The sequence below is a fragment of the Garra rufa genome, chromosome 24, assembly GCF_049309525.1.
Source record: "Garra rufa chromosome 24, GarRuf1.0, whole genome shotgun sequence".
NCBI classification, from domain to species: Eukaryota; Metazoa; Chordata; class Actinopteri; order Cypriniformes; family Cyprinidae; genus Garra; species Garra rufa.
Window position 1 is genome coordinate 9,754,856 of NC_133384.1, and position 27,380 is coordinate 9,782,235.

The window sequence follows — 27,380 nt, forward strand, 5'->3', positions numbered from 1 at the left end:
ATTCATCAGTCCCGGTGTGAGAGCAGCGAACCGCATCCATGATGCTGCACAGTCATCAGAATACATGAACACTGCTGACAGGAGACTGATTATGTGTGTGTGTTTGTGTGTGTGTGTGTGTGTGTGTGTGTGTGTGTGTGTGTGTGTGTGTGTGTGAGTGTGTGTGTGTGAGTGCTGCACGTGAGAGTGACGCTGAAGATTTAAGAGCCAATGAACAGTAGAACAGCTGAGAGAAAGAGAGAGGCTGCCAAACGCTGAAGGAATCCTAATGTCTGTGTGACGCGTGAGAGGACATGAGAGCAGTGGGACAGTGAGTCAGCGCTGAAGAACTCATTTACACCTGATGTACAACATTCAGAACCATGTGCGAGGCTTCTGCTTTCATGCACTTCTAGCTATTTGAGCTGCTTGATATTGCAACCTAGAATTTCTTATATTATTTTAATGCATTGCAGTAAAAATCAACACACTGATTTGTAGCGCCAACATTTTTACTATTTACTTACACTTCGTTATTCTTCTAGTCATTTATGGCTAATGAATCAGAAGTCTTGTACATTTAAAGAAAATAGCTTACTTCTGCATTGCACAATAACACATTAACATATTTGTGACTCTGGACCACAAAACCAGTGATAACCAGTGATTAAAATTGAATAAATACGCTTTCCATTGATGTATAGTTAGGACAATATTTGGCCGAGATACAACTATTTGGAAAAATCTGGAATCTGAGGATGCAAAAAAATCCAAATATTGAGAAAATCTCTTTTAAAGTTGTCCAAATGAAGTTCTTGGCAATGTATATTACTAATCAAAAATTAAGTTTTAATATATTTACGCTAGGACATTTACAAAATATCTTTACTTACAGGGTTCAATGCTAAGGATTTTTTCTAATGGCCCCGCCAAAAAAAAAAAAAAAAAAAAATTAATAGTTATTTCTTAGCCACATATTTTAAATAATGTGTCAAGAGCCAAAAATAACTATACATACACTTTTTATTCAGTATAACTTTTCTTTAAATACAATTGACAATTTAAGAAATTATAATTGTGATGTGACTATATTGATGCACAACAGTCTGTCCAGATCGATGGTCCCAGATCAGCAGTTAACTATACATAAATGGAGGACTCCTATTAAAGGAATGTTGTTGCAAAGAAGAAAATTTAAACAATATTAGTAAACAGAGTGTTATTAAGCAGAATTTATGTTAAAAGTGTTATTGTGATGAATTGTTTCTGGTCTTGATCAGAAGATCCCAAATATTGTCTCTGTTCTAGAGCAATACTCTCAGAGCCCTTTCTGTCTGAGAGTGCCACCTTTCAACTACCTTCTGGCCATTGAAACGGTCCAACTCAGGCCCTTCAATGCTGATGAATAAAAGTTTGTGGAGTGAATCCACTGAGAGGTTGCTTCTCCAGTCATTTTTTATTTGCTTCATTGAACTAAAACTCCTTTCACAAGAAAGAGGTAGTGCTAGTAACAGTTTAATGATCAGCAAGGTTTCTGTCTTCATTTTTACAGTGTCGTCCATGAAAATGAGGCTCAGGTGCCATGAGTGCAATCAAATTCTTAAATTCATGTTGAGATTAATGTTTTAAATATACAATTTTCAATACAGAAGTATTTAAGATTTCAATAACTGAAAGGATCTGCCAGCAGGTGGCGGCAAGAAACTGAAATTACTGAATCGTATCATTCATTTGATTCGTTCGAACGCATGGTTCATTCAGGAATAAAGCAAGTGACTCTCTTTATGAATGGGAAATTGAATCATTTCACTAGATTCGTTTGAAAACCCACGTTCGCTGATAAACGAAACACCGCTGTGTTTGAATGTAGATGCGCAGAGCCGTTGCTCCTCCACATTCAAACACAGCGGTGTGACTTTTGACGACGAAACGAGCAAAATTGTAGTCAGACAATGTAAGTCACTTAATAATAACTTGTTTATTTAACTGCTGTATCAGGTCAATATCTCATTTACAAACTCCCATAAAAAATATTATAAGCTGTCACTCATCTTAGTTTGCGATATCACAAAGCACTATTATAATCACCGACACTCTCTGTACCGCACGATCAATCTCTTATTTACACTCTCTCTACACTTTGTTTATAGAAGGATTCGTGAGATATGTCTGTGATGCATTACTGTGCTGTGAACCCAGACACGTTGGCGTTTGGCTTTCCGGTGTATTTAGGACTTACAGTCGTGGCCAAAAGTTTTGAGAATTACATAAATATTGGAAATTGGAAAAGTTGCTGCTTAAGTTTTTATAATAGCAATTTGCATATAGTCCAGAATGTTATGAAGAGTGATCAGATGAATTGCATAGTCCTTCTTTGCCATGAAAATAAACGTAATCCCGAAAAAAAACTTTCCACTGCATTGTTAAGAAGGCTTCAGGGCGTCCAAGAAAGTCCAGCAAGCGCCAGGATGGTCTCCTAAAGAGGATTGAGCTGCGGGATCGGAGTGCCACCAGTGCAGAGCTTGCTCAGGAATGGCAGCAGGCAGGTGTGAGCGCATCTGAACACACAGTGAGGCCAAGACTTTTGGAAGATGGCCTGGTGTCAAGAAGGGCAGCAAAGAAGCCACTTCTCTCCAAAAAAAACATCAGGGACAGATTGATCTTCTGCAGAAAGTATGGCGAATGGACTGCTGAGGACTGGGGCAAAGTCATATTCTCCGATGAAGCCTCTTTCCGATTGTTTGGGGCATCTGGAAAAAGGCTTGTCCGGAGAAGAAAAGGTGAGCGCTACCATCAGTCCTGTGTCATGCCAACAGTAAAGCATCCTGAGACCATTCATGTGTGGGGTTGCTTCTCATCCAAGGGAGTGGGCTCACTCACAATTTTGCCCAAAAACACAGCCATGAATAAAGAATGGTACCAAAACACCCTCCAACAGCAACTTCTTCCAACAATCCAACAACAGTTTGGTGAAGAACAATGCATTTTTCAGCACGATGGAGCACCGTGCCATAAGGCAAAAGTGATAACTAAGTGGCTCGGGGACCAAGCATTGACATTTTGGGTCCATGGCCTGGAAACTCCCCAGATCTTAAAACTTGTGGTCAATCCTCAAGAGGCGGGTGGACAAACAAAAACCCACTAATTCTGACAAACTCCAAGAAGTGATTATGAAAGAATGGGTTGCTATCAGTCAGGATTTGGCCCAGAAGTTGATTGAGAGCATGTCCAGTCGAATTGCAGAGGTCCTGAAAAAGAAGGGCCAACACTGCAAATACTGACTCTTTGCATAAATGTCATGTAATTGTCGATAAAAGCCTTTGAAACGTATGAAGTGCTTGTAATTATATTTCAGTACATCACAGAAACAACTGAAACAAAGATCTAAAAGCAGTTTAGCAGCAAACTTTGTGAAAACTAATATTTGTGTCATTCTCAAAACTTTTGGCCACGACTGTACACAACAAGTACAAAGCAGCGATCGTATTTATCTCCGCCATGGTCGATCGTGCCTTGTTGTTATTCGCGCGAGTGACGGGAAAAACATCCTGCGAATAAACTAGAGCGAGTGACGCGATGCGCATATTCGCTTGGTGTTCGGTGTGAACACACCATTAGACTGTATTTGCGCATGCAATTAACAAACAGTCGCAGGCAAGTTAACGTGTCCTGTCTACTGTCCCGAGCGTCTCGCATGCCGGCCCCGGGCCATCGGGCAGTCCTTATTTCAAGTTCAAGTTCAAGTTTATTTCTAAAGCACATTTAAAACAACTTTCGTTGACCAAAGTTCTGTACACACGAGTCAGTCATGTATTAATCAAATCAATGTAAAATAATAAGAGTACAAAAAACAAGATAAACATGCATAAAATAGTGATAAACGCCAAGGTGTACTGCCTAAAAAAAACTAATTCTGTCACTTAAAAAAAAAAAAAAAGACTGGCAGTTGTTACCATAATATTTCTGTAAAATGCAGCAAAAATGTAAACATATTTACAAAACAACCAGTAAATTTTACAGTTTAAAAGCACCCGTTATCCAACAAACAGGTTTTTCTGTAGCAGTTTACAGTCTTTATAGTTAAACTTACAATCATTTTACAGTGTATATTAAAAAGTAAATGTTGAAAATACTGATGCTCATTACTATGCATGTTTATATTGGTGCATGTCTTTTGAAATGATTAAGATTTGTCCTAGTGTTCAGACCTTTTCCCCCATTATTTGATCCAACTATTTGAAAAACTGGAATCTGAGGGTGCAAAAAAGTCTAAATATTGAGAAAATCGCTTTTAAAGTTGATCTTGGCAATGCATATTACTAATCAAAAATTAAGTTTTGATATATTTACGGTACGAAATTTACTAAATATCTTAATGGAACATGATCTTTACTTAATATCCTAATGATTTTTAAAAAGGAAAATCGATAATTTTGACCCATACAATGTATTTTTGACTATTGCTACAAATATACTTGTGCTACTTAAGACTGGTTTTGTGGTCCAGGGTCACATATTTAATATAAAGCATATAAAATACACAGTAAAAATATGCTGTGGTTAATACAGCAAAAATGTTTTTACAAAACAACCAGTAAATATTACAGTTTAAAATCACCCGTTATCCAACAAACAGGTTTTACTGTAGCAGTTTACAGTCTTTATAGTTAAACTTACAATCATTTTACAGTATATATTAAAATGTTTTTGTAAACTATTTGTAAATATTGATGCTCATTACAATGCATGTTTATATTTGTGCATAAGATTTGTCCTAGTGTTCAGACCTTTGTCATCTTTTTCTCCACTGTCTTGCTTTTTGCATGAAATATGTGACCCTGGACCACAAAACCAGGCATAAGGGTCAATTTTTTTAAATTGAGATTTATACATCATCTGAAAGCTGAAACAAGCTTTCCATTGGTGTATGGTTTGTTAGAATAGAACAATATTTGGCAAGATACAACTATTTAAAAATCTGCAATCTGAGGGAGAAAATCGCTTTTAAAGTTGTCCAAATGAAGTTTTTGGCAATGCATATTACTAATCAAAAATTAAGTTTTGATGCACGATAGGAAATTTACAAAATATCTTCATGGAACATGATCTTTACTTAATATCCTAATGATTTTTGGCATAAAAGAAAAATTGGTCATATTGTTGGATATTGCTACAATATACACATGCAACTTAAGACTGGTTCTGTGTTCCAGGGTCACATATTTCATATAAAGCATATAAAATTGTCATACAAATCAGGGAAATATAAATTACAGCAAAAAAATGACATCATCTACAGCTACACACACATTGACTTGAAAAAACAAAGGCAAAAACTTCATCAAAAAACATGACCACGGAAGCTATTTTTATTCAGACTCCCGAAAGAGTTCTTTTCACTCGACTCGCACATATTGCGTTACTCTGAAATTACAGCGTATGCACAAAACAAACTATTTAGAAGGCGCTCGACCATCCATCATGTCTGACTGAACTACACTGTTCTCTGTTCACATCCAAACATAAACCCAAAACTCTCTTTCATCTGCATCGGTTTGACGTGACAGCTTCCACCTGGCTGGCTGAGGAGCAGCGTCGTTCTGCTGACTACATCCACAAAGTCATTTGATACGAAAGGACAAAGTGAACAATAGCACAGCAATCTGCTGTCTGTCCTGTTCCAGCTAAGGAGACCCAATGACAAGCGGCCGAATGCAGAGAAGACGTCCTGACTTGGAAAGGTCTCTCTTTGACGGTTAAAAGGTCAGTGAGTTGATAACCTTCAAAATCATGAAGCTACACACCTGCATTGCTCCCAAACTACACAAAATCCCAAAAGAGCTGTAGAAACACTGACTGGAGTCTGTCTGGATGACAGGTTAACAGATGCTAGGGCCATGAAATCACACAGCTGGACTATTAAACATTATGTCACTGAGCAAATACAGAAAATGTTTAGAATGACTTTAGACTTCCATCCTTAAAATATGCAAGTACTTTGCCAAATGATTCCAGTTCATTTGAGTAGTTTGGTTACAATGAACAACAATATTATTATTATACAAAAATAATCATTTTAAAAAACTATAATGTTTATTAGTGTTGATAAAAGTTACTTTAAAAAAGTAATGCATTACAATATTGCACTATTCCCTAAAAAAGTAACTAATTGTGTTACTTAGTTACTTTTTATGGAAGGTAATGTGTTACATTATGTTTTTGTTACTTTTACCCTGGTCTTCAAATTCAAAAAGTTTTCACAGTATTAAATGAAAAAAAAAAAAAAAGATATTTAGGCAAAATAAGATAAATGTACACATCTCCATTCTGTTCAAAAGTTTTCACCCCCGGCTCTTAATGCATGTTTTTTTCCTTCTGGAGCATCAGTGAGTGTTAAATAGTTGCATATGAGTCCCTCAGTTGTCCTCAGTGTGAAAAGATGGATCTCAAAATCATACAATCATTGTTGGAAAGGGTTCAAATACACAAAAAACAATGAATTTGTGGGACCTGAAGGATTTTTCTGAAGAACAGCAGACAGTTTAACTGTTCAGGACAAACAAGGGACTCATGAACAACTATCACTAAACAAAAAAACACAGCTGTGGATCATTCAGGTAACAACACAGTATGTATTAAGAATCAAGGGGATGTAAACTTTTGAACAGAATTTTAATAAATTCAACTGTTATTTTCTTTACTATATGTAAACGTCTTTTATGTGAAATATCTTGTTCAGATCAGTACTAAATAAACAATAACATATATGATTCCTCTTATTTTGGTAAAGTAATTAACATTTAGCAGATTCTGAAAGGGGGATTTTAAGTAACGCAAAAGTAACGTAACGCATTACTTTCCATAAAAAGTAAAAAAGTAACATAATTAGTTTCTTTTTTAGGAAGTAACTCAATATTGTAATGCATTACTTTTAAAAGTAACTTTCACCAACACTGGTTATTTGCTGTTTTTTATAAACCAGCAAAAGACCAGCTTAAACCAGCATCCCAGCGTCAAAACCTACCTAACCAGCCTATGCAGTTTTTTTTTTCAACAGGGAAGTGTACAACAAACACTTTAAGTCATAGAAAGCTATAATATTACTTTTGTATGATCAGTATTAGCTGCAAATGGCTGCAGGTGTGTTAAGAGGTCTAAATTGGAGTGCTGACCAATTAAAAGCATTCAAGGATAAAACTGCTGAATATATGCAAATATGCAGAAACGAGGCAAAAATGAAAGCCAAGTAAACAGCTCGACTGCAGCAGGCAGAAATCTCACTTGCAATCGTCTCAAGTGTTTCCAGCAATGTCAAGCAGAACATTCATAATCACAAAATCACAGCAAAACAACTCTTGGCATTACGCCCTACAAGCAGCTCTAGAAGTTTCCTATTCTATCAAAAACAACAATGCCAGCTACCTTGACACAGCCAGGTATCCAGGTGAGAGCATCCTCCCTCTTCCACCTCGCGGTCCGACCGGGCGACATCAGTCCGCGCTCAGCTCGCCCCGCGCGATAATTCAGAATCAGAGCCCTGACTAAAGGAGCACGTCCATGAAGAGCACTCAGCCTCGCTTTGCCATCCATCAGTGTGTCCGGAGCTCTTCCTCGCTATCCCATCCGCCGTACCTGATCCCAGGCTTTTCCGCCCCTGCTTCCGCCGAGGTTATTTTTAAACAGCACGCCCGAGAAAGGGCACTGGTGTTGAGATCAAGTTTTCTGGCTCTCAGCATTTCTGGAGGCCACGCCAGCACAAAGGCAGCGGGGCTGCGGAAACTCAATCTCTAGCTTTGGCTTAGTGCTAACAAAGGGTTATTTAGGAGTGCTTATGCTGAAAGTCGTGATTATTCGCAGCTGATCTTCACACGGGATCTCTAGGAACGAATGCACATCTGCGTTGTGTCTCATCGATCCGTCCACACGGTGTAAGGTCACGGAGTTATTTGATCAAATACAAAGAGCTTATTGCCTAATGATTGTCTTTTGTACTTGGGTGGAATGACCTTTAATCCATTCAACATCTTAATCTAATTTATGAATGCCGAGAGAAGGGCAAACTGCGCTATGTGTCTATAAACGGCTAGAATGGAAGATAAGAGGTCCAAAAGTTTTTATTTTTTTATTTTATCCAGTAGTTCTAGTTGCAGTGGAAAACCCTGCATTTTCTTAAAACATGAACATGTGGTATTTTTCAGATATGCTGTCTATGTTCATAGCTTAATAACTTTTTAAAGGGGAAGTTCACTTCCAGATCAAAAATGTACAGATAACTTAGTCACCCCCTTGTCATCCAAGAAGTTCATGTCTTTCTTTCTTCAGTTGTAAAGAAATTATGCTTTCTGAAGAACACATTTCAAGATTTCTTTCCATATAGTGGACTTCAATGGTGCCCACGAGTTCAATGGTGCTCCCAGCTGAGGAATAAGGGTTTCTAATTTCTAAAAAAAATGTACAATTTATATACTTTTCAACCTTAAATGCTTGTCTTGTCTAGCTCTGCATAAACTCTGTGTATTCCAGTTAGTGTATGTCAAAAAGCTCCCATCTCATTTTACTTCCAACCTCAAAATCGCCCTACATCGCCAAGATAAGCATTTGAGGTTTAAAAGTATATAAACCATTTTTTATTTTTTTTTTAGAAAATAACTGATCATTTTGCTATATAAGACCCTTCTTCCTCGGCTGGGATTGTTTAGAGTCCTTTGAAGCTGCATTTTGGAAGTTCAAACTCACAGAAGTCCACTATATGGAGAGAAATCCTAAAATGTTTGCCTCAAAAATCATAATTTCTTTACAACTGAAGAAAGAAAGACATGAACATCTTGGATGACAAGGGGGTGAGTAAATTATATGTAATTTTTTTTTTCTCGAAGTTAACTTTTTTCTTTAAGACATCTGCTCCAGCTGTAAAAGCCATGTGACTAATTACTTTGCACAAAATTAGAGGAAAAAAAACTGGCAAAAATGCTTGCTTTTATGCTTTTAAGAGCTTCTGAAATATAATTGAGCACTGGTAAAACATCTAAAATAGTTGAATGAAATAATTTTCAAAAAACATTAAAATGCAAACTAGCACAAACTGAAGCACTTGGATCTGACTCTTAAAACTTACTTACATAAAAAAAAATCTATATATTTTACCTAATAAAACGAGTTACTATCCATTTTTTTATTTATATGTTCACTACCATTCAGAAGTTTGAGACAGTATGTATTGATAAAAAGTGATAGTAAAGACATGTATATTGTTAAAAAAGATTTCTATTTCAAATAAATGCTGTTCTTTTGAGCTTTCAACATTGCTAATAATCAGAAATGTTTCTTGCTCAGCAAATCAGCATATTAGAATGATTTCTGAATGATCATGTGACACTGAAGACTGGAGTAATGATGCTGAAAATGCAGCTTTATGTCACAGAAATAAATTACATTTCACAATATATTCACATAGAAAGTGGTTATTTTAAATTCCAATAATATTTCATAATTTTTACTGTATTTTTAATTTAATAAATGCAGCCTTGGTGAGTATAAGTGACCTCTTTTACAATATTAAAGGAGAAGTTCACTTCCAGAACAAAAATGTACAGATAATGTTCTCACTCTCTTGTCATTCAAGATGTTCATGTCTTTTTTTCTTCAGTCGTACAGAAGAAAAAAAGGCAAACATTTCAGGATTTCTCTCCATATAGTGGACCGCTATGGTGTCCCGAGTTTGAACTTCCAAAATGCAGTTTAAATGCAGCTTCAAAGGACTCTAAATGATCCCAGCCGAGGAAGAAGGGTCTTATCTAGCAAAACGAACAGTTCATTTCTAAAATAAAATTCACAATGCATATACTTTTTAACCTCAATACTCGTCTTGTCTAGCTCTGCATGAACTCTGTGTATTCCAGTTCAAGACAGTTAGGGTATGTCGAAAAACTCCCATCTCATTTAATTCCTCAACTTCAAAATCATCCTACATCGTTGTTTTAATTTTTTTTTGTAAAGGGTGTTTTATTTTCTTTGCATGTTCACTTTGCAAACACTGGGTCGGTACTTCTGCAGCGATGTAGCGAAATTATTTTTGAAGCTGAGGGAGAAAATTTGAAATTTTTCGACATACCCAATCTGTCTTGAACCAGAGATGCACAAAATACTCATGCACATTGAAGAGATAAGACGAGCATTTATGGTTAAAAGTATATAAATTGTAAAAAAACAAAATAAAATAACCGGTCGTTTCACTAGATAAGACCATTCTTCCTCGGCTGGGATCATTTAGAGACATTTGAAGTTGCATTTAAGCTGCATTTTGGAAGTTCAAACTCGCAGGCACCATAGAAGTCCACTATATGGAGAGAAATCCTGAAACGTTTTCGTCAAAAAACAACTTATTTACGACTGAAGAAAGAAAGACGTGAACATCTTGGATAACAAGGGGGTGAGTAGCACAGACTTTTGAATGATAATAGAACATATTCTTTGTTCAATAAATAATCTAAGGCATCAAATGCACATTGATAAAGACAAATTATGCACTAAACCCAAACTGTCACTTCACTAACATCTTTAGCCAACCATAAAACGGTTTCATAGTTAAAAGCATCAGTCCAGAGCTTGTTCATAACCTCTGCACTCTGTAGTATTTCAGCATCACATCCTCCTCGTCTAGAGCCAGTTCATCATCACTGACACCAGACATGCAGGAGGGGTTTGTTTAATGCTGCGTTTACATGGACATCCTGCCAGCTGTCATGAGGTCAGCTGACCCCTCCTGACCCGCATGACCTCATGTGTCACAAAGGATTTAACCACAAACACTAAAACTGTGTGTGTGTATCTGTGGATGTGTGTGTTTACTCACATTGGCAGCGGGGTTTCGCACCGTCACGCTGGGCGTCGTGGCTCGGAGCGCTCCACTCAAACCATGATAATATTTGAAGCAAACCTTCGTCTCAGCTGTGCAAGGGAGAAAGAGAAGACCAGAATGACTTACAAACTCCTGAGGAGGAAAACCAGCTGAAAATCTCCTCATTCTCTCAAACTTAGCACAGAAATGGAAAGCTGAGTTGGTGTTGCTATAATAATTACATAAACATCAAAATAACATCTGAAAAATAATTAAGAAATACATTTTCTTCAGTAAAGGTGTACAGAGCACACAATAAGAGTGGCTGCTAAGGCGCCACAACTAGACATAGTTGATAAGATATTAAAAATGATTTTTGGCATGTTGTTTGATCTAATCCTCTGCATATTGCTGATGTTGCCTAAAAAGGCAATCGACAGACCAATTTCAGAGCCAGTCAGACAGACTTGATCATCTTCAGGATTCAACCCGTTTCAGATGGTGCTGTATTTCTGCAGTCGGCTTATTTTCTGATTTCTGTGAAGTTCCTGTGTGAGGATATTTCTCAGCATTTGCGCATTTTCATTGTCTTCGTCTTTGTGTTTTGGGTGTTGCAAGTTGGTCTTCAACAAATCAAGTTTTTTATGAGAAACGGGAAACGCTGCATTAAATTGATCAAAAGTAACAGTAAAGACTTTGTAATGTTACAAAAGATTTCTATTTCAAATAAAAGCTGTTCTTTTGAACTTTCTATTCATCTGTGAATCCCAAAAAATAAAATGTATGACAGTTTCCACAAAAATATTGGGAAGCACAACTGTTTTCAACATTGATAATAATCAAAAATGTTTGTTGAGCAGCAAATCAGCACATTAGAATGATTTCTGAAGGATCATGTGACACTGAAGACTGGAGTAATGCTGAAAATTCAGCTTTGATCACAGAAATAAATGACATTTTAACATAGATTTATACATTAGGCAGCTATTTTAAATTATAATAAGATTTCACTATTTGTACTCTATTTTTTTAATTAAAAAAGCAGCCTTTATGAGCAAAACAGACTACTTCCAAAAACATTTAAAAAAAAAGGAAAAATTAAATGTTGTGGTATAAAAAGCTTATCATATTAATGTTCTACGGTATGTCAATGATAATCCAAATTGCTTTAAATAATACAATGGTATTGTCACGTTTGATAGAGGGGTCTGGGTCCAAATGCAGGTAAGTAGTTTCTTTAATGAAAATAATAACAAACAAAACAAAACCAAAAAGCCAACACGGCAGACTCAACATAAACTCAAACATAAACTGAACAAAACAAGAGCAAGGTCATGAGTAGAACTGGAACACAAAAATACACAGAGGACAAAAGACAATGCAGACCTGAATCCAGAGTGAGCAGGAAGAGTTCTTATAGTCCAAATGATAATTGTGAACAGATGTGAGTGTAATCAGTGCAAATGACAAAGACAGGTGAATGCAATCCGAAAGTGCAGTGTGAACAGCGACCTCAGGAGGCTGAGGGGAGACCCACAGCCCCGATCATGACAGGTATAAACAAAGTACATGTCCAAAAAAGTCATCATAGAATTCCCATCACCATCCTACAATGGCGTTTTAGTGCCATGTAAAAAAAAAAATAAGATTAAAATTGTAATATTTTGAGAATATAGTCAAAATGACAAGAATAATGTCAAAATATTTAGAGAATAATAACTGAATTATGAGAATAAAGTTGAAATATTTCGAGAATATAGTAAAAATGACGAGAATAATGTCAAAATATTTAGATAAAGCCGGAATTATGAGAATAAAGTTTAAATTTTTTGAGAATAAAGTCAAAATTACGAGAATAACTTAATAAAAATATATTTTTAATAATTTCTACTATTCTCGTAATATTTTGGCTATATTTCAACTTCATATGAACATATTTACTTTATTCTCATAATAATTTGACTTTATTCTCGAAATATTCTTGTAATTCCAATTTCATTTTGGTAATATTTTGACTTTATTCTCGAAACATTAAAACTTTATTTTCGAAATTTCAACTTTATTCTTAAAATTTTGACATTATTCTTGTAATTTCGACTTTATTCTCAAAACATTTAGACTTTATTCTCATAATTTTGTCACATGTCACCTGAGGCTTCACGTCTTTTGCCTTTGTTTTGCACTGTTTGTCATTTGGTTTCTCCCTCTGTCTTCCCCCCGTCTGTTTGTGATCATTTGGTTTAGTCCTTGGTTAATCATTATCTGTATCACCTGTGTTTCTTGATTAGTTTGCCTTTATAAGTCTGTCTTTGAGTTGAGTCCTTTGTCGGTCATTTTATGTGTTACGTGTGTGGTTTTTCCCTATGTTTCATCTTGAAGATCATCATTAAAAGTATTTCTTATTTGAGTTTGCCTCCCGTCTCGTCATACCTGCACGGATCTATGACAGAATGACCGACCTTAACATGACGGCTGATGAGCGGCTGTGGAGTTTGCGTCAGGGTGGTCGGGAGTTGGAGAGGTATGTGGCTGATTTTGCCGAGCTATACCATCTGATTAGCTGGCCCGATGCTTCAATCAGCGTCGTGTTTCTGTTGGGGCTGGACAAGGATATTATCTGTAGCGATATATCCGTTCAGGATCTTCCGTTTATTGAATATGTCAACGTCATTCTTCTTTTGAACGGCTCTAACTTTGAGCTCGCCGAAATTGGTCCTGATCCTTGTCCAGTCCCCTCAGATGCACGTCGCGTCGCGCCAGCTCATCCAAAGTCGGCGGTCTCCATGTGCCTCGCCAACTGCTCAGACCACCTGCCGCGCCCTGTCCTACTCCTAAGCTCCATAGTCTCACTCAGCCCAGTACCGCCGGTGGCCGCAAAGGCTGCATCGCCCAAATCTGCACGCAAGATGGCTGCTATGCCCGAGTCTGCATGCAAAATGGCTGCACCGCTCAAATCTGCACACAAGATGGCTGCAATGCCCAAGTCTGAACGCAAGATGGCTGCAATGCCCGAGTTTGCACACAAGACGGCTGCAACGCCACCGACTGTATGCAAGATGGCCACCGTTCCTGATCTCCCGGTCGAGGTGACCGCAATTCCTGATTTCCCGGCCGAGATGGCCGAAGTTCCTGATTCCCCTGTCAAGATGGCCACAATTCCTAATTTCCCGGCCAAGATGGCCGATGTTCCTGATTTCCCGGTCACGATGGCCACTGTTCCTGAGTTCCTGACCGAAATGGCCACAGTTCCTGATTTCCCTGTCAAGATGGCCACAATTCCTAATTTCCCGGCCAAGATGGCCGATGTTCCTGATTTCCCGGTCACGATGGCCGCTGTTCCTGAGTTCCTGACCGAAATGGCCGCTGTTCCTGATTTCCCGGCCAAGATGGCCGCTGTTCCTGATTTCCCGGCCAAGATGGCCGCTGTTCCTGATTTCCCGGCCGAGATGGCCATAATTCCTGAGTTCCTGGCCGAGATGGCCTTAATTCCTGAGTTCCCAGCCAAAATGACTGCCAAACCCGAGTCTCCGGACAAGATGGAGATCATTAACATGATGGACATGGCGATTCCTATGGAGTTCACTGCCCCAATCCTCTCTCCTGGATCTCCGCTGGTTCCGCCCAGCCTTCCTGAACCCCCGCTGGTCCCGTCCAGCCTTCCTGAAACCCAGTTGGTTCCACCCAGCCTTCCTGAATCTTCGCTGGCTCCGCCCAGTCCTCAAGTGACTGTGCCGCCAGAGCGCCCTCAAGTGACTGCGCCGCCAGAGCGCCCTCCAGTGACCGCTCGCCCAGAGCTAGCTCCTTCAGTGCCTCCGCTGGAGACGCCCAGCCCTCCTGAATCTCCGCTGGGGTCGTCCAGAGCCCGCTCCTCCAGAGCGCCGTCCAGAGCCCGCTCCTCCAGAGCGCCGTCCAGAGCCCGCTCCTCCAGAGCGCCGTCCAGAGCCCGCTCCTCCAGAGCGCCGTCCAGAGCCCGCTCCTCCAGAGCGCCGTCCAGAGCCCGCTCCTCAAGAGCGCCGTCCAGAGCCCGCTCCTCCAGAGCGCCGTCCAGAGCCCGCTCCTCAAGAGCGCCGTCCAGAGCCCGCTCCTCCAGAGCGCCGTCCAGAGCCCGCTCCTCAAGAGCGCCGTCCAGAGCCCGCTCCTCAAGAGCGCCGTCCAGAGCCCGCTCCTCAAGAGCGCCGTCCAGAGCCCGCTCCTCCAGAGCGCCGTCCAGAGCCCGCTCCTCCAGAGCGCCGTCCAGAGCCCGCTCCTCCAGAGCGCCGTCCAGAGCCCGCTCCTCCAGAGCGCCGTCCAGAGCCCGCTCCTCCAGAGCGCCGTCCAGAGCCCGCTCCTCCAGAGCGCCGTCCAGAGCCCGCTCCTCCAGAGCGCCGTCCAGAGCCCGCTCCTCCAGAGCGCCGTCCAGAGCCCGCTCCTCCAGAGCGCCGTCCAGAGCCCGCTCCTCCAGAGCGCCGTCCAGAGCCCGCTCCTCCAGAGCGCCGTCCAGAGCCCGCTCCTCAAGAGCGCCGTCCAGAGCCCGCTCCTCCAGAGCGCCGTCCAGAGCCCGCTCCTCAAGAGCGCCGTCCAGAGCCCGCTCCTCCAGAGCGCCGTCCAGAGCCCGCTCCTCCAGAGCGCCGTCCAGAGCCCGCTCCTCCAGAGCGCCGTCCAGAGCCCGCTCCTCCAGAGCGCCGTCCAGAGCCCGCTCCTCCAGAGCGCCGTCCAGAGCCCGCTCCTCCAGAGCGCCGTCCAGAGCCCGCTCCTCAAGAGCGCCGTCCAGAGCCCGCTCCTCCAGAGCGCCGTCCAGAGCCCGCTCCTCAAGAGCGCCGTCCAGAGCCCGCTCCTCCAGAGCGCCGTCCAGAGCCCGCTCCTCCAGAGCGCCGTCCAGAGCCCGCTCCTCCAGAGCGCCGTCCAGAGCCCGCTCCTCAAGAGCGCCGTCCAGAGCCCGCTCCTCAAGAGCGCCGTCCAGAGCCCGCTCCTCAAGAGCGCCGTCCAGAGCCCGCTCCTCAAGAGCGCCGTCCAGAGCCCGCTCCTCAAGAGCGCCGTCCAGAGCCCGCTCCTCAAGAGCGCCGTCCAGAGCCCGCTCCTCCAGAGCGCCGTCCAGAGCCCGCTCCTCCAGAGCGCCGTCCAGAGCCCGCTCCTCCAGAGCGCCGTCCAGAGCCCGCTCCTCCAGAGCGCCGTCCAGAGCCCGCTCCTCAAGAGCGCCGTCCAGAGCCCGCTCCTCAAGAGCGCCGTCCAGAGCCCGCTCCTCAAGAGCGCCGTCCAGAGCCCGCTCCTCCAGAGCGCCGTCCAGAGCCCGCTCCTCCAGAGCGCCGTCCAGAGCCCGCTCCTCCAGAGCGCCGTCCAGAGCCCGCTCCTCCAGAGCGCCGTCCAGAGCCCGCTCCTCAAGAGCGCCGTCCAGAGCCCGCTCCTCAAGAGCGCCGTCCAGAGCCCGCTCCTCAAGAGCGCCGTCCAGAGTCTCAGCTGGTCTCGTCCTGCTGTCCAGAGTCTCAACTGATCCCGTCCAGTCTTCCAGAGTCTCAGCTGATCCCGTCCAGAGTCTCAGCTGATCCCGTCCAGCCGTCCAGAGTCTCAGCTGATCCCGTCCAGCCGTCCAGAGCCTCAGCTGGTCCTGTACAGCCGTCCAGAGCCTTCGCTGGTTACGTCCAGTCCTCCAGAGACTTCGCTGGTCCAACCCAGCCTTCCAGAGCCTCCGCTGGTCCAACTCAGCCTTCCAGAGCGCCCTCCGAATGAACCTCTAAATTTCCCCAAGAAAATTTTTTGGGGGGGGGCTACATACCCCTAGCCAACGTGGCCGGGCCGAGGACTGAGGCCAAGGCCACGGGGGCTGTCCAGCCATGGCTCCTTGAACTGTCTGCACGGCCATGGCTTCCCAACCCGCCATGTTATTATTAACTGTCTGTCCAGCCATGGCTCCCTGACCCGCCATGGCTCCTTGAACTGTCTGCACGGCCATGGCTTCCCGACCCGCCATGGCATTATGAACTGTCTGTCCAGCCATGGCCCCCTGACCCGCCATGGCTCTTTGAACTGTCTGTCCAGCCATGGCCCCCTGACCCGCCATGGCTCCTTGAACTCCCTGACCCGCCATGGCCTCCAGAACTGTCTCCCCGGCCATGGCTTCCCGAACTCCCCTATCCACCATGGCTCTCGGATCCGCCCTGGAGGCTTTCCCTGACCACCACGTTCCAGTCCCGTTTCAGCCTCCAGGGCGCCCGCCCTCCCTCCCCGGTAGTATTGTTACGGCGCGAGACACGCCTACCGGGAGGGGGGTGTACTGTCACATGTCACCTGAGGCTTCACGTCTTTTGCCTTTGTTTTGCACTGTTTGTCATTTGGTTTCTCCCTCTGTCTTCCCCCCGTCTGTTTGTGATCATTTGGTTTAGTCCTTGGTTAATCATTATCTGCATCACCTGTGTTTCTTGATTAGTTTGCCTTTATAAGTCTGTCTTTGAGTTGAGTCCTTTGTCGGTCATTTTATGTGTTACGTGTGTGGTTTTTCCCTATGTTTCATCTTGAAGATCATCATTAAAAGTATTTCTTATTTGAGTTTGCCTCCCGTCTCGTCATACCTGCACGGATCTATGACAAATTTCTACTCTATACTTGTAATTTCTACATTATTCTGGAAATATTTTGACTATTCTCGTAATTTAGACTTTATTCTGGTAATATTTTAACTTAATTCTCGAAACATGTAGACCTTATTCTTGAAATTTTGACTTTATTCTCGAAATTTAGACTTTATTCTTGTAATTTTGACTTTATTCTTGTAATTTCTACATTATTTTTGAAATATTTCGACTTTATTCTTGTAATTTTGACTTTATTCTCGAAATTTTAACTTTATTCTTGAAATTTTAACTTTATTCTTGAAATTTTGACTTTATTCTTGCAATTTCGACTTTATTCTAAAAACATTTCAACTTTTATTCTGGTAATATTTTGACTTTTATTCTCAAAACACTTTGACGTTATTCTCAATTTTTAACGAGATTAAAGTCTTAATATTCCGAGAACATTAAAGTGCCATCATACCATCTAAACAGCTATTATAATAACTTGGAATTTTTTCAGGAAGTATAGATGAATATCACTCTCTGATCGGTGCAATGAAAGCTGACAGCTTGCTAAAGTGAATGTGCAAGAGAACAGAATTCCTCATCTCCCAGGGTGTGTTTCATATTTCAGTTTCATTTCTCAAGGCATCCTGCAAATGCGTGTAGCATATGCTCACAAAACACAATGCATTAGATATGTTACATCTGCTGTTGTCATGTACAGTATGATGACTCCAACAGAGTGATGCAACGTCTCAGGTTTTTCAGATCTGTGTGTGTGTGCAGATGCTCCTCCAGGTGAGCTACTGAGCTAAATATGTCTCCTTATTTAGTTACTACACTTTCTAAAAATGGAGTTGTCACGACTGGCCTACTTCCCCGTGCGGCCCACACCTGGCTTGATTTCACCTGAATAATGCAAAGCAATTTCTTTCCTAACAGCTCACATTTGAGCATGCAGTGGCCTCAAAAAGTATTTTTGACACTTAAGCCTCATTCCTAAAATGTTCGAATGATATTGCATTATACAGCAAAATATCAAAGTATATATTTAGTGTCTTTCACCTCAATTCAAACTTCAGATAAATACTAGATTCATTACACATCCAGTTTTACTTTATTTTCATAATTTTGACTTTATTCTCAAAATATTTAGATTTTTTTCTTATTTCAACTATTCTTGTAATATTTTGACTTTATTTTCTTATTTCGACATCCTCAAAACGATTTGTCTTTATTCTCATAATTTTGACTTTATCCTCAAAACATTTCTACTTTATTCTCATAATATTTTTTTCACTTTATTCTTGTAAATTCGACTTTATTCTGGTTATATCTTGACTTTTATTCTCAAAAAATGTTGACTTTATTCTTAAAATTTTGACTTTGTTTTTGTAATTTCAACCTTATTCTTATAATTTTTCAACTTTATTCTCTAAACATTTTGACTTTATTCTCGCAATTTCTACATTATTCTGGAAATATTTTGACTTTTATTCTCAAAAAATGTTGACTTTATTCTTAAAATTTCGAATTTATTCTCATAATATTTTAACTTTACACTCTGAACATTTTGACTTTATTTTCTTATTTCAACATCCTCAAAACATTTCTACTTTATTCTCATATTTTTTTCACTTTATTCTTGTAATTTTGACTTTATTCTCAAAAAATGTTGACTTTATTCTTAAAATTTTGACTTTGTTCTTGTAATTTCAACCTTATTCTTATAATTTTTCAACTTTATTCTCTAAACATTTTGACTTTATTCTTAAAATTTCGACTTTATTCTCATAATATTTTAACTTTACTCTCTGAACAATTTGACTTTATTCTCATAATATTTCAACTTTATTCTCTGAACAATTTCTACATTATTCCTGAAATATTTAAGATTACGAGATTAAAGTCATAATATTTCAAGAACTATGTTTTTTTAAGTGCCACTAAAAAATGCCATCATACCATTCAAACAGCTATGATAATAACATGAAATTGTTTCAGGAAAAGTATAGATGAACATCACACTCCGATGGGTGCAATAAAAAATGCATGACAAAACATGAAATACTAGCTAAATTCATCACACATTCAGTTTTAGGAATTCAGTTCTGAAGTTTTAAACGAACTATATGCCTACGGAACATCTCATTTTATGCCGCAGCTGTGGGAGAAAACATATTATGAGGCAGATGGCGAGGAGCTTCAAAAGATGAAAATCTGAATCTGGTTGGTCTGAGATATGGAAAGAGATGCATGAATGAGAAAACAGATTTATAAAATCACGCTGTTCGATTTGACAGCCAACCAGCATGAGCCAGTCGAGGTGGAAGATTCCCTGATGAAAGACGAAGACAGTCTTGAAAATGTGCAGACGCTGAGAAATATCCTCACACAGGAACTTCACAGCAATCAGAAAATAAGCCGACTGCAGAAATACAGCGACATCTGAAACGGTCTGAATCCTGAAGATGATGAAGTCTGTCTGACTTGCCGACTGCATCTGTGGCTGCTGTGAAAATGGACTGACGATTGCCTTTTTTGGCAGAATCGGCGATATGCAGAGGCAACTTTGTAAAAGCGCATTAATGGAAGAAAGACACAAACGGTTAGGATGAAACAGGAAGAGGAATACTCACCCTCCATAAAGTACAAGCTGCCGTCGATTCTCCACACGATCTGGCCTTTGTGAGAGCCGCTCACGCCACGACTCTTATAGTCCAGAAAGTTTTCTGACAGAACCTCATCTATAAAAGAAACAGAAAGAAAATAACTGGTAAATAACAGAAATCTTTTTATAACATTATAAATTGTTACTGTCACTTTTGACCATTTTTTTTTCTGAATAAAAGTATTAATTTATTATTTTTTAATCTTACATACGCACAATCCTTTGTAATTTATAATGCTTTCCACAAAAATACTGTGCAGCACAAGTGTTTTCAACATTAATAATAATCAAAAATATTTCTTAAGCAGCAAATCAGTATCATGTGACACTGAACGCTGGAGTAACGATGCTGAAAATTCAGCATTGATTACAAAAATAAATTACATTTTAACAGATATTCACACTGAAAACTATGGAAGCCAGTTTCCATCATTAAATAAAAAATAAAAAAGGTTATTGCGACTGAAGTCAGAATTGTGTGAAATAAACTCACAATTCTGTGAACATATCAGTCTTTTTTTCCTCCTCAGAACTGGACATTATAACGCGCATATGCAAGTTTATATCTCACAATTTCGAGATATAAAGTCACAGCTCGCAATTGTGTGTTTATATCTTACAGTTTTAAGACAAAGTCAGAGTTGTGAGTTTACATGATGCAATTGTGAGAAAGAAAGTGAGAATTGGGAGATATACACTCACAAAAGTTTTTAAATTGAAAAAAAATAAAATGTTTGACCATGCAAAGCCACATCCATGCAAAGTCCTATTCATCATGTTTATGTTTTTGTCTGCTTGACAGGACCATACAAAGTTGTGTATCTTGTATTAGAGCAGTTTAAATGAGGTGCTTTAAGTACAATTCTCTCATACTGACCACTGTATGTTTAACATGGTATTTCATGGCAAATAACTCTCTGAGGATTTGAGAATAAGAATTGTTGCTTTCCACAAAGATGGCCAAGGCTATTAGAGGTTCAGAAACATCCCGAAACCGAGTTACTACAGTGGTCAGGGTCATACAGAGGTTTTCCAAGACATGTTCCATTCAGAACAGGCCTCGCACTGGTTCTGTGCGTCAAGTGCAAAAGCTGGCTTCAAAAAACAACAATAAAAAAAAAAACAGATGCATGAGTGCTGCCAGCATTGCTTTAAAGGCTGCAGAAGTAGAAAGTCAGCTTGTCAGTGCTCAGACCATACGCCGCACACTGCAAAAAGTCGGTTTGCATAGGCGTCATCCCAGAAGGAAGTTTCTGAAGCTGGCTCACAAGAAAGCCCACAAACAGTTTGCTGAAGACAACCAAGAGCATACATTGCTGGAACCATGTTCTGTGGTCTGATGAGACTATAAGATAAACTAGTTTGGCTCAGATGGTGTCCAGCATGTGTGGCGATGCCCTGGTGAGGACCAAAAAAATAGCGTCTTGCCTACAGTCCAGCATGGTGGTGGTAGCACTGGGGAGCTGCAGATCATTGAGAGAAACATGGATTCCATTATGTACTGTACATTCTGAAGCAGAACATGATGCCTTCCGTCCAGAAATTAGGCCGGACGGCAGTTTTCCAACATGATAATGATCCCAAACACACCACCAAGATGACAACTGCCTTGCTGAGGAAGCTGAAGGTGAAGGTTATAGAGGATTCCAGCAACAATGCCCAGGATGATTAAGGCAGTGCTAGATAACAATGGTGCTAACACAATATATTGACACTTTGGACAAGTTCACTTAGGGTGTACTCACTTTTGTTGCCAGCTATTTTGACAATAACGGCTGTATATTGAGTTATTGAGTCAATGACTACTCTAAATTATATCCCAGTTTCATTTCTATAGTATTGTCCCTTGAGTGTGTACTCACTTTTGTGACATACCGTATATATCAGTAAACTATTAATCAAGTCAAATTGAATATTCTCACCGATGAGGTACATGCCGATCCAGTCGCCAGCGTCCACTTCTTCTCTGATGTCCCAGCAGATGAGGATGTCGTCTGATTGGCCGATGCAGTAGAGAGAGGTGCTGACGCTCAGGGTGGAGCGGCTCTGTAAGGACACCAGATCTGTGTCGCTGGTGGATCGGGGCAGAGCCAGGCATTCGCCGGGGTGAGCCGAGCTGAAGCGCGTCCCGTCTTTACACCTCCGCCGACTCTGGGAGCTCCGTGATGGCGAGGCCATGGCCGCCAGACCAAGAAACCTGGTCTGGTACAGGTTCTGCAGAGAAAGTCATATCACTTTTACATTTTTATGTAAATGGAGGGGTTATTTGACGTGGTGGCTTTACAGTTGAACTGATAGTGTTAAATGCTTGAATTAAAATGCCATTGCAATTCATTTATTATAGCCTTTTTTTTTGGCAACTTCATATCTCTAGAACTCTATATTAACATCAATCCTTAATTTTCTACACTGTGAAAAAAAAAAAAAAAAAAAAAAAAACTTCAGTTGCCGCTTTAAATTTTTTAGCGTAATCAACTTGGTTGTCATTTCAAATTAAATTACATTAAACTGTCATATAACTTATAAAAACTTATTTCAATGAATTAAAATAATGTAAAATGCAAAATAATGTATGTTGCTGTAGTGTATAATAACTTTATCTCCAAAATTGTATAGCTTAATTTCTGTAATAAAACAAAGTATACATATACACTGCCGCTCAAAAGTTTGGGATCAGCAAGATTTTTAATGTTTTTTAAAAAAGTCTGATTAAATATAAAGAAAAAAGTAATGTTATGAAATATTATTGCAATTCAAAATAACTGTTTTTTTCCCCATAAACTTTAAAATATAATTTATTGTAATGCAAAGCTGAAATTTTATCAGCTGTTACTCCAGTCTTCAGTGTCACATGATCCTTCAGAAATCATTCTAACATACTGATTTATTACTTTTATTACCAATGTTGGAAACAGTTGTGCTGCTTAATATTTTTTTGGAACATGTGATACTTTTTTCAGGATTCTTTGATGAGTAAAAAGAAAAGCATTTATTCAAAATAGAAAGTCTTTACTATCACTTTTTTAATCAATTGAACACATCCTTGCTGAATAAAAGTATTAATTTCTTTCAAAGAGAGAAAGAATGAAAAAAGTGACTGACCCCAAACTTTGAACAAGGTCATTATTGTTAAAAAGTTTTTTTATTTTAATTAAATGCTGTTCTTTTGAATGTTTTATTTATTAAATATCCTGAAAAAAGTATCACAGATTCCAAAAAAATATTAAGCAATGACGCTGAAAATCTAGCTTTGCATCACAGGAATAAATTATATTTTAAAGTATATTAAAATAGAAAAACACTATTTTAAATTGCATTAACATTTCACAATATTACAGTTTTTCTGCATTTTTAATTAAATAAATGCAGCCAGAAAAGTTCCTTTAAAAAGCATCAAAAATCTTACTGATCCCAAACTTTTGAGCGGCAGTGTGTGTACTAAGAAATAGGCGATAAAACATTTTAAACATTGTCACTACAAATAATTACTCATTTACATTACAAAATGACACTACAGATATTTAATTCTGAAATGTGTGAAGAAAAAAAAATCTATGAACGTTAATGTAATTAATTTAATAATCCTCAGTTTAAAGGTGAAATCACAGTAGTGAAAATTTTAACAACATTTTGGCAAAATCTGCATGGGGAAATCTTCTGAAATTACTGGATTCTTACTGCAGAAATTTACATGAGAACAGAAATGTGACCGCACCATCATTATTGCATATTATTTGTGAAGTCATATGATATCTTTGTGTGAGAAACTGACTTAAATGTAAGTAAAATATTCCCTTGCACCCATTTGGACACCACATTTGAACATACATTTATAAAGGACATGATGCAAAGATCTATGAGTGTTAGTCAGGAAATATGGCCCTTTCCAGAAGACGGAAGAGGAACATGCAACATCCAAATCGATTTGCATCTCATTATTACTTTTTAAGAGGAATGTAGATGGAATATGGCTCTATAATGATATGAATGGTTTATGATCCAGTCAGGGTATAAATAAATCTACAAAGAAACTTTAACATCCTTTTTATGCACAAAAATAAGGTTCTTTACAAAGGTTTTTTTTAAATACATGTTTAAGATCAACAAAAGAACATTTAAGGAATACATTGAAACACAATATAGCATGAAAATATGAATGTCTTGTTTAAAAATACAACTTCCAACATACTAGAGATCTCCATTACTACTACATTTAATTTTTACCAAATAAATAAATAACATTTATTGTTCCATCTGATCACACTGCAATAAAAGCGCTGTTCTTCATCAGTATTTTAACTTGTTTTCCATTGCAAATGTCTAAAGATTCTTAAAGCAAGATAAATTTGCTTAAGAAACAAAATGACGTAAGACGTCTTGTTTTCTGGAAGACTGATCAAAATGAACTGAACTTATGATTTAAACAAGAACAAATATCTGTTAAATGGAAAACGCATTTTCATAACTCACTGACAGATTTTTGTTTTTGTATTAAGCATAAACTCAATCGATTTAGTTGATTTTCCAGAAAAAAAGAGCTTTATATGCTCGGTTAGCAGCTCAAGTAAATGTATCTTGCTTTAAGGATGTTTAGATATCTGCATTGGAAAGCAAAACAAAAATAGAGAGGGAGATATTGATTTATTGCAGTACATGCGTCATTTAATGCCATTTTTCAAAATTAAAGTCCTTAATTTGTGGAAGGGTGAATTAAAACTTTTTAAAACCTGCAAAAACCTTGTTTACAGTTTTATGCACAAGATCATCAATCATTGGACATATAAGGGCTAAAGTACGATGAATGACACACTCCTGACTTCTACACACAAGCACAACATCACTCTGATCTGATGAGTTGTGTTGGTCCATGTCAGTCTTCTTGTTATTTTAAATGACAGAGGCATCCACAGCATCTATAATGCAAGCTGAGATCAGCTCATATTCACAATATTCCCTGTTATGCCCTGAAGGATTCGGCATTATCAGCAAGGTGTGATGAAATACAACAAAACAGTCAACATATCTCTGAACGCCTGCCAAGATCTCTCTCTCTCTCACACACACACACACACACACACACACACACACACACACACACACACACACACACACACACACACACACACACACACACACACACACACACACACACACACACACAGAGCTTAAAATAGTAATGCCTCTGGGAGCTGCTCCACGGTAAACGGAGATAGAAAGTGTCAGAGAAAGCAGGAAGACTCAAAAACAAGCCCAAACTGACACAACTGCTACTGTATCTCTTCTGGATCTCTTTCAAAGCTTTCCCTGCCCTGCTGGAAAGAGCAGTGTCTTCTTTACCCTCATATGCATTTGGGTCCGTTTGACCCTGGAAGAGATACAGTTGAGGTCAAAAGTTTACATCCCCCTTTCAGAATCTGCAAAATGTTAGTTATTTTACCAAAATAAGAGGAATCATACAAAATGCATGTTATTGTTTAGTACTGACCTGAATAAGATATTTCACATAAAATATTTACATATAGTCCACAAGAGAAAATAATAGTTGAATTTATAAAAACGACTCTGTGATTCTTAATACTGTGTTGTTTCCTGAATGATCCACAGCTGTGTTTTTTTGTTTAGTGATAGTTGTTCATGAGTCTCTTGTTTGTCCTGAACAGTTAAACTGCCTGCTGTTCTTCAGAAAAATCCTTCAGGTCCCACAAATTGTTTGGTTTTCCAGCATTTTTGTGGATTTTTGTGTATCTTTCCAACAATGACTGTGTGATTTTGAGATCCATCTTTTCACACTGAGGACAACTGAGGGACTCATATGCAACTATTACTTTTGAATTTGAAGATTAGGGTAAATGTAACTTATTTTGTCTTCTGGGAAACATGTAAGTATCTTCTGAAGGGCAGTACTAAATTAAAAAAAAATACAATATTTAGGCTCTTAATGCATAGTTTCTCCTTCTGGAGCATCAGTGAGTGTTTGAACCTTCTGTAATAGTTGCGTATGAGTCCCTCAGTTGTCCTCAGTGTGAAAAGATGGATCTCAAAATCATACAGTCATTGTTGGAAAGGGTTCAAATACACAAAAATGCTGGAAAACCAAAGAATTTTGGGGACCTAAAGGATTTTTCTGAAGAACAGCAGGCAGTTTAACTGTTCAGGACAAACAAGGGACTCATGAACAACTCACTAAACAAAAAAACACAGCTGTGGATCATTCAGGAAACAACACAGTATTAGGAATCACAGAGTCATTTTTATAAATCCAACTATTATTTTCTCTTGTGGACTATCTGTAAACATCTTTCATGTAAATATCTTCAGGTCGGTACTAAATAAACAATAACATGCATTTTGTATGATCCCTCTTATTTTGCTAAAATAATTAACATTTTGCAGATTCTGAAAGGGGGATGTAAACTTTTGTTTGACCTCAACTGTATATACACATTTCTAAATAATGCATAGTTACTTCGCAGATGCCATAAAACCCTCAAAATACAAATTGTTTATTTGTCTGATTTTTTAACTTATTTTAATCTGTAGGTTATCTGCTAGCAGTTTTACATGTAAGTACTAAACAAAATCCATGATGTAACAGTCCACATGTTCACATAAGAGTTTTAAAAGTGAGAGTTGTGGTGGTGATGAAGAGTAGACGGCGGTGAAGATGATGGTAGTGATGAAGGAGGAGTCACATGCTGAGCGAATGAAGAAGAGCACTGACCTTTACACTACACAGGTGTAGCAGCATTATGATTCACCGACTCAAAGCACATCAAATCCTGAGGAGAAGGTCAGGAGTTACTGAAACGGCATAAAACAAACCCTCTGAACACAATTCAGACCGACAACTGACCACTCAATCCTTCATTCTCCCAATGCTGAGTGTGTGTTTTAGCCACAGAAAACTAAACCTAAAATACTGTAATATCACATAACACATATTTTACATTGATATTACTGTGTCAAATGCAAGAAGACAATCAAAATCAAAGCTGCATCGTCAAGAGCCAGAATCAGAAACAAACACTGAAAACACATGAATTCACAAATATAAAATTAAACACCCAAAGCAATATTTCAGATTATAGTAGTGAGTAAGAATATAGGGAGATTATAACAGGATGAAAAGTGAATCGGTCCTTTTTTGTGCTCTGGTTAATCAGGATTTAGATTACTGTTCAAATAAATAATTTTAATATTTTTTCAATGTAAAATAAGTGTCTTCTATGTAAATATATTGCAAAAATGTAATTTATTTCTGTAATCAAAGCTGAATTTTCTGAATCATTACTCCAGTCTTCAGTGTCACATGATTCTTCAGAAATCATTCTAATATGCTGATTTCCTAATCAACAAACATTTC

At 39.2% G+C, this 27,380-nt stretch overlaps 1 protein-coding gene across 1 annotated transcript in view; it reads right to left on the reverse strand.

Annotated features, from left to right (window-relative positions):
- The window catches only part of hecw1a (HECT, C2 and WW domain containing E3 ubiquitin protein ligase 1a), a 78,709-nt gene extending 51,944 nt beyond the window's left edge, over positions 1–26,765 (reverse strand). Inside the window, exons 1-6 of the mRNA XM_073830533.1 lie at positions 26,739–26,765; positions 21,940–22,231; positions 19,986–20,093; positions 10,787–10,926; positions 9,832–9,848; positions 6,959–6,972 (exon numbers count right to left, since the gene is read on the reverse strand). Of these exons, the coding sequence (XP_073686634.1) occupies positions 6,959–6,972; positions 9,832–9,848; positions 10,787–10,926; positions 19,986–20,093; positions 21,940–22,231; positions 26,739–26,765 (598 nt within the window). The remainder of the gene's footprint in view (positions 1–6,958; positions 6,973–9,831; positions 9,849–10,786; positions 10,927–19,985; positions 20,094–21,939; positions 22,232–26,738) is intronic.
- Between the last annotated feature and the right edge of the window lie 615 nt (positions 26,766–27,380).